At 36.5% G+C, this 15,053-nt stretch overlaps 1 protein-coding gene across 1 annotated transcript in view; it reads right to left on the bottom strand.

The window, feature by feature from the left end:
- Positions 1–15,053, bottom strand: part of LOC127438492 (fibrillin-2-like) — a 93,016-nt gene that overhangs the window by 39,435 nt on the left and 38,528 nt on the right. The window contains exons 10-24 of the mRNA XM_051694123.1: positions 12,560–12,712; positions 10,449–10,664; positions 10,226–10,366; positions 9,820–9,939; positions 9,270–9,395; positions 9,057–9,179; positions 8,058–8,333; positions 5,007–5,060; positions 4,806–4,931; positions 4,448–4,573; positions 4,210–4,329; positions 3,197–3,334; positions 2,410–2,460; positions 2,167–2,292; positions 1,646–1,873 (exon numbers count right to left, since the gene is read on the bottom strand). Of these exons, the coding sequence (XP_051550083.1) occupies positions 1,646–1,873; positions 2,167–2,292; positions 2,410–2,460; positions 3,197–3,334; positions 4,210–4,329; positions 4,448–4,573; positions 4,806–4,931; positions 5,007–5,060; positions 8,058–8,333; positions 9,057–9,179; positions 9,270–9,395; positions 9,820–9,939; positions 10,226–10,366; positions 10,449–10,664; positions 12,560–12,712 (2,124 nt within the window). The remainder of the gene's footprint in view (positions 1–1,645; positions 1,874–2,166; positions 2,293–2,409; positions 2,461–3,196; positions 3,335–4,209; positions 4,330–4,447; positions 4,574–4,805; positions 4,932–5,006; positions 5,061–8,057; positions 8,334–9,056; positions 9,180–9,269; positions 9,396–9,819; positions 9,940–10,225; positions 10,367–10,448; positions 10,665–12,559; positions 12,713–15,053) is intronic.

Here is a 15,053-nt window from a genome sequence, read left to right as displayed (position 1 = left end):
AAATCAATACTGTACAGTATTTTCTAAATCTGTAGTATAAAAATAATTTATACTTGGAAAAAAAATAATATTATCGGTTTCAAATATCTGCCCAATCGAACCGATAATTTCGAAAAAATAATATTGTCCGATATCAATATAAATCAATATTTTCGAAATTATCCGTTTGATTAAGCAAATATTTTAACCCGATAATATCAGAAAGTTTTTTTTTTTTTCAATTCAAATTATAAACTCTTTTTCTGCTACAAGTTTCAAAATTACTAAACCGTATTGATTTATATTGATATCGGACAATATTACGATTTTCGAAATTATCGGTTTGATTAGGCAGATATTTTAACCCAGTAATATCAGAAATCATTTTTTCCAATTCAAACTATAAACTCTTTTTCTACTACAAGTTACAACAGTACATAATAGATTTATATTGATATCGGCCAATTTTGGTATTTTCAAAATTATCGGTCTATTAAGGCCAATATTGAAAAATTATAATATCAGAAAGTATTTTTTTTCCCAATTCAAATGATAAACTCTTTTTCTGCTACAAGTTTCAAAATGACTAAACCGTATAGATTTATATTGATATCTGACAATATTATTATTTTCTAAATTATCGGTTTGATTAGGCAGATATTCGAAACCGATAATATCAGATTTTTTTTTTTTTAATTCAAATTCTTTTTCTACTATAGGTTTAGAAAATATTAAACAGTACTGATTTATATTAATATTTTGGATAATATTATTACATTCAGAATTATTGCTTTGATTAGGCAGATATTTGAAACCGATAATATCGTAACATATTTTTTTCCAATTCAAATGATAAACTCTTTCTACTACAAGTCTTAAAAATACTAAACATAAAAGATTTATATTGATATCGACCAATATTAGTATTTTCAAAATGACTGATCTAATTAAGCAGATATTTGAAACCGATTATATCAGAAATAACTTTTTCTAATTCAAATTATTTTTCTACTACAGGTTTTGAAAATAATAACCTGCATTGATTTATATTGATATCGGACATATTATTATTTTCAAAATTATCGGTCTGATTCGTCAGATATTTGAAATTGATAATATTAGAACTTTTTAAAAATAAATAAATTATCAAATCTTTTTCTACTACAGGTTTCGAAAATACTAAACTGTACAGATTTATATTAACATCGGCCAACATTAATATTTTCAAAATTATCAGTCTGATAAGGCCAATCTTGAAAAATTATAATATCAGAACTTATTTTTTTCCCCAATTCAAATTATAAACTATTTTTCTGCTACTAGTTTCAAAATTACTAAACAGTATAGATTTATATTGATATCGGAAAATATTATTATATTCCGAATTATCGGTTTGATTAGGCAGATATTTGAAACCGATAATATCTTATATATATATATATATATATTTTTTTTTTTTTTTTTTTTTTTTTCAATTCGAATGGTAAAATATATTTTTACTACAGGCTACAGAAGTACAAAGCCGAATATATAATATTAATTGAAAAAATTGTTTTTTGCAGTTATCGGTCGAGATGTTCTTAACTACTCCTTTGTCATAAATAATATTTCACCTTCTATCCTATACAAAACTTTTCAGAAATGAAAGACATCTTTGACACTAGACCTTTGTAGAAGGGTCTTCCTGTCAGGATATCTCCTCGGTTGGCTATTCCGGGTCCACGTGGGCAGATGGTTTTGTATTCGGGCGTGCCAGGTTTGGGACATGCCTCACAGTCCACACCCCACGCCGCCCCCACTGTACAACAGCACAGATCAGCACGGTACCGGCCCGGTAACGGCTCGACACACTCATCTTCATCCCATTTCATGTAACACTGCTCATTACGGATATCTGCCAGACACATACACACAAACATTTCCAAATCAACCAAATCGCTCTTCGCAGTTTGGTTTGCACATGTTGTTGGATGCATAAAAATGAGTTTGCTTTGGATCAGTTTTTCTTTGAAGTAATTAATAAAGTTACTAGTTTCTGTTTTTAATTAAAAAACATATTCATCTTCAAGTAAATGATATATTGAGCTGTCTGTACCAATAAATCATCCACAGTAATGTTTTATTTCAGAATGAAAATTAAACGCACAGAATGCAATGATAAAAGACGTTTGTGTTGTGTTCTCATACCAACGCAAGTTCGTCCGGCTCCATCCAGTGTAAGTCCCTCTGGACACTCGCATCGGAACGAGCCCTGCGTGTTCACACAACGGCCGTTCGTACACACACCAGGGAACACCTCGCACTCATTAATATCTAAAGACACAACAGAAATGACATGTATAATATCACTAATGTCAAGCAATACAGCTGCACAAGATATTCTGAGAGGTAAATGGGTAAATACAGCAAAGGATTGTGGCTAAAATGTACCTTCACACACAAGTCCTTTCATTCGAGCGAAACCTTTCGAGCAGGCCGGATCTGTGAGGAGAAAATATGGGTCATGCATATGAAAACGAAAGCTTGCAAAGCACTATTTACTTTGTGTATGCAAGTGTGTTTTTAACCTAGCCATATTTTGGTGACCAAATTGCAGAAAATTTGGCTAGCCGGCTGGATTTAGGACATTGTCAAAGGGAAAACTGGTTCATGAAGTTGATGTTTTATTTATGTTTATTCATAAATAAATGTATACAAATGTAATGTATAAACAGTGGCAGTGGTGGCTTGGTGGCTAAGGCTCTGGGTTACTGACTAGATGGTTGGGGGTTCAAGCCCCAACACCGCCATGATGCCACCGTTGGGCCCTTGAGCAAGGCCCTTGACCCTATCTGCTCCAGGGGTGCCATATCATGGCTGACCCTGCGCTCTGACCCCAGCTTGGCTGGGATATGCGAAAATGGGGGCAGTGGTAGCTCAGCGGTTAAGGCTCTGGGTTACTGACTAGATGGTTGGGGGTTCAAGCCCCAACACCACCATGATGCCACCGTTGGGTCCTTGAGCATGGCCCTTGACCCTATCTGCTCCAGGGGCACTGTATCATGGCTGACCCTGCACCCTGACCCCAGCTTAGCTGGGATATGTGAAAACAAAGAAATCTCACTGTATATATGAAAAAAAAATTATAATGTGTAACAATAATAAAAGCTTTCTTCTTTTGGTGTGTTTAGTGAATAGTTTCTTTTATCATTATAAAAATGCAAATGGCTGAACTAACCAACTTCACAGCGTTCACACGGGCTTCCCCAGGCTGCCCCGAGCGTTGAACAGCACTCCGACTTCAGCGTTGCCCCGTTAATATTCACTTCACAGCGTCCGTCCTGGATATTTAACCAGCAGGTGCCTTTCATGCTGTCTGCATGGACAAATGAACGAAAGAAAGGAAGCGACAAATTAGAAATGGACACTTTACATTTAGAATGGCTCCCCTACTGAGAGTCAATGTATTTCTGCAGATATAAACTAACTGTGATATCTGCGACAGACAACCCACACCGTAGTGGGATAGAATCACACTGGGCATTTATCCTGAAAGCACAAACGTTGGACCTGTTGCCTTCACACACCATTAATTTCAATCAAACAACGTTCGGTATCAGACAAATGAAACCAGCCTCACTCACTGGAAAAATCAGATCAATAAAGTAACAGAATAACGGCCAGTTACTTCTAAAAGTTCGGTAAAAAACGTTGACAACATCACTGTGTTAATGTTGTGTAGTAGACTCTTTCTGCATGGCATTTAGTTGGTTTTTAGCCATAACAGACCACACAAAGTTAAAACGAGAAACTATTACCTAATAAGTAGAATGGCATAAGATATTAGGTCTCGTTTTCAGAGAAATCTAACAACATTTGGTGTTGTTTATGCTGACAACAAGAAACAACTATATGCCAATGGGCTAAGAAAAATAAACTTGTTTTCCCTTCGAATCCATTTTTTTTCTTACCCCATTGGCAAATCGTTTTTTTTCTTGTTGTAAGCATAAACCACACCAAATTTTAAAGCATAAACGTTACTCAATTTTTATAAACTTCTCTGAAAAAAAACACAAAATATCTTATTTCGCTTCACTAGTAAATTTATCTTGTTTTAATTTTTTAATCAATATTTTGATCGGAAAACCGTACAAAAATACTCTTAAAAATTATTTTAAGGCCAATGTATACAGTATATAATATAAATAGAATTGTGCTAATGTTTAGCTTAAACAAAACTATCGTACTCACCCACGCAAATGGTGTTGGTAGCGTCCAACTTGCTGCCATGGGAACATTCACAGTTGAAGGAACCGGCCACGTTGCGGCAAACACCATTAATGCAAGGGTTCGAGTCGCATTCGTTGATGTCTAAATTAGAGAATAAGTCAAAATGAAAAACACAAAATTATTGGTTGAAAATGACAATGTCACATTTGCGAAAAAGGACGGAAATAACAATAATTTTTGAAGAAGGAAATGCAGTTACCTTCACAGGTTTCAGAGTCTGCTTTGAAGGAAAATCCTTTAGGGCAAGAGCAGGTGTAGCTGCCAGGTGTGTTTCGGCACATTCCATTATCGCACAACAAACGATTCACCAAACACTCGTTAATGTCTAAAATATACACAAAACACAAAACATAAGTTAATGAAAAATAGGTGTTACACCAAATATTATACAGTTATTTTGCATGTACAAAAAGAATATATAAATACAATTGTAAATTCGTGACAAATTTGTAACATTCGTGGTGTTATTTTATTGCAAAGCTTGTTTTAAAACTACTTTTATTTTTGTTATAACAATAAAATAAGTTAAAATGAAAAACGTAGCTAGCTCGACTTACCCACGCAGTTCTTGCCGCTGGCATCGGACTCGTAGCCGATGTTGCAAATGCAACGGTAGCTTCCACGCAAGTTTTCGCATATTCCGTTCTGGCAGATGTCCGGATCCAGAGCACATTCGTTGATGTCTACAAAGAAACACAATACAATCAGACATATGCGCTGCTTCAGAAATAACGTCACTGCCGTAGAACGAAACTCACCTCGCCCGTCAGCAGTGATTCCAGGCCCGCTGCTGCACACCGCCTGAAACTCAGCTAAGAATAAACAAATTATGTTAGCCATCTGATAACACTACTAGCATCCAAATAATCAATCAAAGCTCAAAAAATTCAATGTCAAAACATCTTTCCTCAAATATACAAAATACTGAGTACTCTTTGCGCTCTACAAAACTGATTCATAAACAGGTCTAAACGCAAATAATGAAGACCTTTAGGTGGTATTTATTAATCAGTATTAGCAAGGAGTTGCACCGACTAGTCGGCTAGTCAATTACTTTTGGTCACGAGAGCCAATTACATTTCATGTCATTAACTACATTTCCATCCAAGGAGTTTTTGCGAAAAACATTTTAGCGCATCAAAATTAAGCTAATGGAAATGCAAATTATCACAAAATGTCAAAAGTGTCAACATAATATTTTTCCGTTTAACTCTAGCACATAAACTCTATGTCAATACTTCAAATGTCACGAAAAACTGGTTTGGAAACAGTTTTTGTCGAGAAAATTGGCATTAACGCAAAAATATAGTGTCACATGTAGTAACAATTTACCCCAATTGTTAGCCTGTGTTAATCATGACAACAAGGTATAGGATCCTTGAAAGCTAATTTATTGTACATGATTATGGATTGATCTGAACGGCATATAGATCCGATGCTGCAAACATGACACTTCCAGAAGTGCCAACACAAATATCTCGTATCATGCACCTGTCATCGACAAGTGCAAGGAGAACAAATGAATGGCCACTGTTTGTGATTAATGTAATCGCGATAGCCATCCGTTTATTTATTAAAGTTGCTTTTCCACACCATTCAAAATAATAGACGGCAGTCATGGAATTAGCCCATAATACAAAAAACATAATTTCTGTGCATTTCATAAATGAAAAATAAATACACAATACTAGGAGAAAAGCTTCAGTGTGCTTTTTTAGAACATGAACATATAGCCCAATTATATTAAATTATTGTTTAGCTTTTGAAAAAATGCTGGCAAAATTCCCTATATTAAATTTTAAATAAATTACCAAACGAAAAACGCATTAAATTAAAAAAAAAAAATAATTAACAAACAGACCTATATATGCCTTTTCTTTACACAAACTTAAATTAGCCGTACCCTGTTCTGTAGACGAATAAAGTCGTCTGAATGACATTTTCTACACTTCAGAACTATAAACTATCAGAACTATTTGTCCAATGCCGAGTTCACTTTCAGAAAATGAACTTTTGAACCTTTTAAAACGTTTAAATATTTTAAATCTAAACCTCGGATCGCATTTGCTGAGCTTCTTCAGAAAATGTAAATTACATTATGACGCTAAAATTAATTTTAAATCAAAGTTCAGTTGGTCGTTAAAAGTTGTGGGACAAATATGCGGGACATAATGCAGTTGTGATGCTTTAGATTAGATGATTGTTCAAAATAGCCTATTGACTATCAGGAATGTATCATATGTAAACTCTGATGTTACACTGCATCAGTTTTTCTTTAATAGCTGTGCACACAGCTGATACACATCGATGGATGGTCCTTATACTAAGACTGAAAGTTTCCTCCACTACTTGGTGCAGGTTGCCAGCTTGAACCGGGCAATGCCGATTCGCTTTCGGGTCGGAAACGATGGCAACTTGCAATAGGCGCAACATCAGAACCAATATTACAGTCCTATCAGAAGGGCAACAGCTCCCTTTTGATCGCAATTCTTCCTCTTATGATTGCATTTATTTGTGAATTAAAATGACAGTAAGCTGTCTAAGTTCAATGAACTGTCTCAATACTTTCCCCATTTTACCAAAACTTCTGAGGAAAAAAAATTAGGGACATCTGGGAAGCAAATTAGCGATAAACACACTTTTCTGAATGGAAACGGCATCAGGACAGATTTCTTTTGCGCTAAACCAAAACTTATGCGACCGAGTGTCATCACACACACGATTTTTATCGCTAAAAGGCCATTTGAATGGAAACAGGCAGAAGACGGCAAATTCCGCGAATTTTTTTTGCGCATTTTCAATTTGTCGATAACAAAATAGCGCGAAAAGTGGATGGAAACTAGGCTATTGACGATGGCAACAATGAACAAGGATAAAATATAGACAAAATATATTCGAAGAGCAGAAAGACGAAACTTTTTCTGTAAAAACTGTTTTAGAAAGCAATTTAAAAGTGTTTTTTGCAATATGTAAAGTAATTTGCAATATGATTACTTTTTCCATGGAGTAATCAGTCCAGTAATCAGATTACAATTTTAGAAAATTTGTAATTTGTAGTGGATAACTATTTGTAGTGCTAGGTAGATTACTTCTGAATAATAATCTGGTACTGATTACAAATTACATGACTAAAATTTTAGTCAGTAACGTAATCTCTTGGATTACATTTTTAAAGTACTTTAATCTGATTGCTTTTTGTGTACTTTTGGATTACTTTGACCTAATTCTTGTTTATTTGACATATAACTTGAACCATTTCACTATATTGCTTAAAGTAACAGAAAACATATTTAATGGATAAAATATGAAAACTGGCAGTTTTGGCATTACAAATGCCATCAATATGTGGTACCAGATCAGACCAGTTATCTTTGTTAAAATGAAAAACTGAAAATATTTAAAAAAGAATGAAATTAATAAATTATGAGCAGTTTACTACCTTTGCCTGATTAATATGTAATCATGTAATCCATAAAAAAGTAACTGTAACCTGATTACGATAATTTTAACATGGAATTTAATCTAATTACAAGTACTCAATTTTTTAAACTGATTATGTAATCCATATTACATGCAATCCCTTACTACCCAGCACTGCTTTCCAAAACTGGAAACAACTAGCCGATGGGTTCTGCCACTAATTGAAACGTACGGCCTTTATCGAGTAGTCGTGAGTCACAAAGGTAAACATTACATCCTAAGTCGCTAACAAGTCAACTACTTTGCTGGGTGACTAGTCGGCTAGTTAAAATAAGTAGTTGTCCAAGCCCTAGATCTGGTTTTGAACAGTATCCTTCATTGTGGTTTACCTGAGTTGAAAGCCGGGCAGGGTTGGCAAGGCTCTCCGAATCCGTGCTCCGGGTTGGCGCAGCAGCATTCCGACTTTGTCACTGCTCCGGGGAACGGGCGAGAACAGGTGCCCATCTTTATGGCCCCGTAGCAGGTGGTGCGCATGTGGGTGTCAACGCACACCCGCCCATCCATGTCGATGGCAAGACCTGGCGGGCACTCACAGCGAAAAGAGCCTTCGGTGTTCACACAGCGGCCGTTCATACAGATGCCCGAAGTCTGGCATTCATCGATGTCTGTAAAAGTGAAATGAAGGAGATTGCACCGATAACATAAATCACTAGACAACGTCAATGCCTAGGATGTCAGGCGTTCGAATTCTAAGCCAGAAAGTGTCTTATGTCTTTATAATATGGGTTGCATTATCAATAAAAAGTCTGAAAAATCATCTTGCAGGAAAGCAAACTCAATTGCTCAAGGCGCTTCGCGACAGGCTGGCGTCAATGGCGAACAATCCCGAGACGCTAGAATCAATGGTGATCGACATCACTGATGTCAAACCTTCAGCTTTAAGACATGTTAGGCCAGATTTGACTTAAATGACATCATCTGAACTCGCGTCTGGGGCCCGTTCATCATTTAAGTCAATATGACGTTTGCTACTGACGTCAAAACTGCAAATATTATCAAGTGTAAGAGTTACGATGGGAAGAAGGGAAGAATTTCTAGGAATAATTACTTACGTTTTGGTCTGTTCCTCACACAAAGCTATCGTATGGCTCGAAATATAGCACATGAATTCTACAAACTACTTTAATGATACTTTTAATTAATTTTTTTGTCATTTTTGGAGCTCGACAGCCCTAGTTACTGTTTATTTTCATTATATGGAAAACAGCAGACAGGGCCTTCAGCCTAACATCCCCTTTTGTGTTCCACTAAAGAAAGAAAGTCATACGGGTTTGAAACAACATGAGGGTTAATTTTTGAGTGAACTATTCCTTTAAAGCTAAACTCACCAGTGCAATAGCGTCCGTTGGATGCCAAAGCAAAGCCAGGTTTGCAGATACACTTGAAGCTTCCATCTTCATTTATACACATGCCATTGAGGCACATGTTAGTGGTGGCACATTCATCGTGGTCTGGAGGAAATATATATATTAGGTCATTCAAATTCTAGAAAAAAGTATGCAAATGTGTGTGATTCATAGAATTGCTGTTTGAATGCTTACCGATGCAGTTCTTCCCGTCCGGACTGATTTCAAAGCCAGCGTTACAAATGCACTGGAAACTGCCATCAGTGTTCACACAGCGGCCGTTACGACACATAACCCCGTTCACAATACACTCATCAATGTCTAAAGCAACAGAAATGTATTAGTTACAACTGTCTGGCAGAGGGCGCTGTGCCACACTGAGCAAAGCCGTGCTGACTTCTGAATCTCCCATTGATGCTATTTGTGTGCTGTGACCACAACATAATATTTCAGGCAGTGACATCATAAAATGGTTCAAATGGAGGTAAGTTGCCATTATGTTTACACTTTTATTGGCCTATTCAAGCACAACAGTTCAGCTCTGTTACTGAACATATGGATTGATCACATTTTACAGAAAAAACATTGTTCTTCAAGAATACTGACTGTAAATAATATGAGCATTGCAAAGATAAGTGCTAGTTAAGGCAGTTGCTAGACATTTTCAACCCCCAAACATTTGAAACGTACACAAAAAACTAGAAACTAAAATGTAATTTGGTAAAAAAACCAATATGGAACATACCAATGCAGGCTTGCTTGGTAGGGGTACCCTGGTAACCCTCATGGCATTTGCAATGGTACGATCCTTGAGTGTTGACACAGTCTCCATTTACACAAGGGTTACTGATGCATTCGTCCACATCTGAAGAACGAAAGCAGACATTTGGAAGACCATTATAACAATTAATGAAGAATATGTTTCCAAATAACGGATAAAATGCCACAATCTGCAACTTTTGCTATGTTCAGAATGCTCAGGCCTGAGGTACAGTCATGCAATGCCATAAATCACCTACAGATGCCAGCAAAGGCCAACTTAGATGTGCATTTCCACCTCAATCCAGGAAAGAGACCTTTTCTTGTGCTGAATTCCACCACAAGATCATACGGTTGTACAAAATATATAGAGAGAATATATGCATATTTACCAATGCACTCTCCACGTACGTCCTGCCTGTAACCCATGTTGCATTCGCATCGGTAGCTTGTTGGCGTTGGAGTACAGCGACCGTTCAAGCACAGGTTGGTGAAATGCTTGCACACGTCAATGGAAGTCTCGTTTAACTCTCCTGAGAACGAACAACAAGACAGAATTAATTTTGCGCCGTTGATGGCGAAGTTGTGGGTTTGTTGACAAAGTTGGCAACTTACTGATTATGGTCCCGCCATTGCCATTTCCAATTGTGACACCACCGATGCCTCCAGAAATGTAGCCGCCACCGTTTCCGTTTTGCGATGGTAGTTTGATGCTGTATCCGTTGAATCCACCGCCGTTGAAATCGCCGCCATTGATAGTACCGCCGTGGATGCTACCACCGTTGCTGGTTCCAAAAGGAAGCCTTTGGATGCAAAGTCGCCTGTATTCGTCTACAATAAAAAAACAATGGTCACCGTCAGGAAAACCTCACAAATTACAATGTACGTAAATCGCTAAAAACATTCCAGCTGCCAGGGTCAGAAATGTACTTTTCACCACTTTTAGCCCACTTTCTTGTCCAGAATTAAAAAAGGGCATACACCGCGTTTGGTTACTACATATCTAATAAAAAAATGGGCCATTTCGTTGTTGTGTTATTTTTAATCGGAAGCTAGAGGCTAGAAGTGAACTTCAGCGGAGGTGAAGATAAATAACGACTTAAATTTCGTTCTGTTCCTCATGCAAAGCTTTCATACACTGAAAAATATTTTTTACAGAGTACTTTTGTCTTATTTTCCGGTACAAATATCTAAACACCCTTAAAACAAGAAATAATTACTTGAGAAGCAAAATGGCATAAGAAATTAAGTCTTGTTTTCGGAGAAATCTAACAAAATTTGGTGTGGTTTATGCTTAAAACAAGAAAAAAGTATTTGCCAATTTGACGAGAAAAATAAACTTGCTTTCCCTTTGAATCAAGTTTTTTTCATACCCCATTGGCAAATCCATTTTTTTTTTTTTTTTTATAAGCATAAACGTTACAAAATTGTCCTAAATTTCTCTAGAAACAAGACAAAGTATCTTTTGCCCTTTTGCTTTTCAAGTGAATGTATCTTGTTTTAAGAATGTTTAGATATTTGTACTGGAAGACAAAGACAAAAATTCTCAGAAGGTAAACATTTTTTTTGCACTGTACGTCTTCAAATATAGTGCACGAGTCATCATGTGGACTACTTTTATGGTGTATTTTTTTGGTCTTTTTGTAGCTGGACAGGCCCAGAAGATTCCCCCAAAAAACCTACCACAGAAAATATAACCGTTTGGAATACTATGAGGACATAAGGGTAAATATATTTTGTTAAATGAAAGCAACAAATTGAAGAGTTAACAGAGGACTTGGCAAACATTTAGCCCGTGCATTCTTGCGACTCACACATGACAGTGTCAAAGAGAAGACAAGAACACAAAACACACTAGTGTGAACAGGAGGCAATGAAAGAGTGTTTTATCCCGAGGGAAGATCTGAAGTCACTCTGTTGACCTGAAATGTAATTTTCTGTGAGGTATGTCTGCAGTAAGTCTTTTTTAAGAGTGCTACATAAAGGTCAAACTCTTGAACATCTGAAGAAATTCCTTTTCTGAATGTTGTTTTTGTTGTAAGGCAGTATGAGAAGTGTCATTTATAACCACTGTACTTTTAGTGTATCATGACAGGATTATGACGTACTTTAAGCGCACACCTCTGTGGTTCAAACCTGCATAAAAATACCACACAAATCTTTTTATTTTAAATAGATTTATTTTAACAAGTATTAGCTAGATTTTTTAATTTTCTTGAGAAACTTTAAGGGGTGTTTGCCCGTACAAAACACTGCCATGATGCTAGAGTGTTTTGAGTGGTTTATGTATGGAAGGATGTTGTTAGGTGGTTGGTTCTGAGTGGTTTTAAGCGTATTACTATGTGATTGCTAGGCAGATGCTTACTGGCTCAAGTCAAGAGTCAACCCCAAAGTCTCTACACTGCAAAAAGTCATTTTCTTACTCACTATTTTTGTCTTGTTTTCCAGTTAAAATATCAAAACACCCTTAAAACAAGACAAAATTACTTGAGAAGCAGAATGGCATAAGATATTAAGTCTTGTATTTGGAGAAATCTAACAAAATTTGGTGCGATTTATGCTGACAACAAGAAAAAACGTTTTGCCAATGGGGTAAGAAAAATAAACTTGTTTTCCTTCTGAATCAAGTTTTTTTTTCTTCCTAATGCTGAGTAATACTGATGCTTGCTTCTAATTCATGAAAGTACTAGTCTGTTTTTGAGGTGTTTTGTACCGAACGCACTCACCTGATCCTCTGACAGGGCACATTTCTGGAATATGTCCGAGCGCCCAACAGCGACCAGTTTCACAGCAGCATTGCATCTTAGTGTACTGACCGGACAATTCACCTGCACAGCGACCGTTCGCCAAAGACGAGAAACATGTACCGATACGTTGATCTGAAAGAGAGAAAAATGTCAGTTATGATGGTAAGATAGTCTACTACCATACTACTTGTACTATTTTTGAAGTATGCAGTATGTAAACTGTATGTAGTATGCACATTTTTTGTATGCATGAAATGAATGAACTGGAAGTTATATCAAATGTGATTTTTAACATTGTTTGATCCGACTGGCAAAACTTGGTGAACTTAAAATTATTTAAATTGTCCCCACTTATAAAACGGACTTATTTAATACACCTTCCTGGACTTTTTGCGTACGATTCATTAATGCTTCTTACTCCTTAAATATTAGTGTTCGTAATTCATCAAAATGTAAAACCATGCTCCACCAACGATTTTCATTTTTGGCTATTGTCATGAAACCTTACATAGCGAACAGCGTTTCATCATCCAAATAATTTATGATGGAAGAAATTAAGCCCCACCCTTACAAGTAAAATACGTTTAATAACGACTTTAAGACATTTCTACAAACTTTGATTTGAAAAGCAAAATAACGTATTTATTTGTAAAATAATAAATGACAATATTCGTTAAAGTAAACATGCAACGTAATAAGGTCGATGATCAACGATGTAGCATACTACTGTTTAAAACGTTTTTCATTGAATACCACATGCTATTTGACTTTTTTTTAAATATTAGAAAGTATACAGTATATACCGAACAGTATAAAGTAAGCAGGGCGCTACTATTCCATATCAAACATAGCATTAAATTCGAATTGTTTGAATAAGGGGACGTTCACACTAAAGGTGTTTTTGCTTCTATCTGCTCTGTTTAATTGTTTTTCTATGTAAACATGTGCTAGATGGACATCTTTGAGCGTAGTGCCACATCTTTTTTCAGCATTTTGCACAGGAGCTTGCGTTTTTAAAAATACTTTTCGAAACACCTGCGTTCTATTCTATTTGTTGCACTCCATATAACTTTTTTTAGTGCTAGAATGTGTTTAGTCTGAAAAGCCCCTTAGCCTATTTTAATGCCAAAACAATCATGACTAGCTTCTGCTCGTTACTGTAGCGTTTACTAAAACTATGCCCAATGAATGGTGACAGACGTCTCCAAATACCACAAATGCTTTTCTCATGAGTACAGTTGCAGTCACAGGAAGTCATGTCCATGTGTGCCCTTTACACGGTCCCCTGGCAGGAAGTTAATTATGAGGTGAGAGCTGTTAAAGTTTGAAAGAGCCACTGGAAACCAACGGCACTCCAAAAGCCCCTTGAAATGGGATTGCGATTGGTAGTTCCCCCGGTCAAAGTCGACGAGGTGGCTGGGTACATATGCGGATTTCAACAAGAAAGCACAGTGAAAGCACATTAGTGTATATGTGTGTATAAACCATGTGAAAGGGGAAAGATGGGGGTAAAAGTTGATTAACTTGGCTAATGAACCAGCAGCCTAGAATTAATCAAGTCCATGTGGAGTAATCTTAGCCAATTATGTTGGACATAAGTAGCCATTCGTCTGGTAAGTCTAGTTGCACACTCCAAACTACACCCCCCCGCCCCACCTCCAACCCCCTGGGATCGACCTGACTGGGGGGGGGGGAGCAGGGTGGGTTTTTGCAAGAGTGGTGATGGGAATGCTGGTTTTAATTGGAACCAGACCTTCCCTCTTGCCCGAATGCGAGCTTTCTTGTGTTTGTAGCTATATCGACTGAGAACGAACCTACAGTGACGAGGCATTAACGCTGATTAGCATCAGCCTAAATAACTCTAAACGGTCTGGTACTGTAAGACACAAAGCACCAGCCAAGGGGCAAAGACCAAAGATAAAGCCAAATCTTGGTTCCCAGCCGTGTAGATAGTGAAGGAAAAGGGTTTGTTTTCAATAGAGTAAGGTGTTGAGGCAACGCTAAAAGTTTCTTCAATGGTGAAAGATTTTAAGAATCATTTTTGGTTGTATAGAGTTCTTGAGGTGCTAATGGTACATTGGAGACTTAAAAACATATTGATGTTTAATTCTAGGTTCTTCAGATAAGTGTATTGGTTTCTGAGTTCTTTAAAACACCAGTAAAAGGATGGTTTTCTAAAGAACTTGTGAATAAAAAGTTCCCTGTGAAACTTACACTGCAAAAAATAATTGTCTTTCTGAGTATTTTTTTTGTCTGGTTTTCCAGTAAAAATATCAAAACATTCTTAAAACGATATATTTACTTGAGAAGCAAGTTTCTTGTTGACGTTTACGCTTATAACAAGAAAAAAAACAACAACTCTTTGCCAATGGGGTAAGAAAAAAACCTTGATTCAAAGAGAAAACAAGTTTATTTTTCTTACCCCATTGGCAAATGTTTTTATCTTGTTGTAAGTATAAACCCCACCAAATGT

Source organism: Myxocyprinus asiaticus, chromosome 49 (assembly GCF_019703515.2).
Source record: "Myxocyprinus asiaticus isolate MX2 ecotype Aquarium Trade chromosome 49, UBuf_Myxa_2, whole genome shotgun sequence".
Classification (NCBI taxonomy): Eukaryota; Metazoa; Chordata; class Actinopteri; order Cypriniformes; family Catostomidae; genus Myxocyprinus; species Myxocyprinus asiaticus.
Note: the sequence above shows the minus strand (reverse complement) of the source record. Positions and strands in the feature narration are given on the sequence as shown.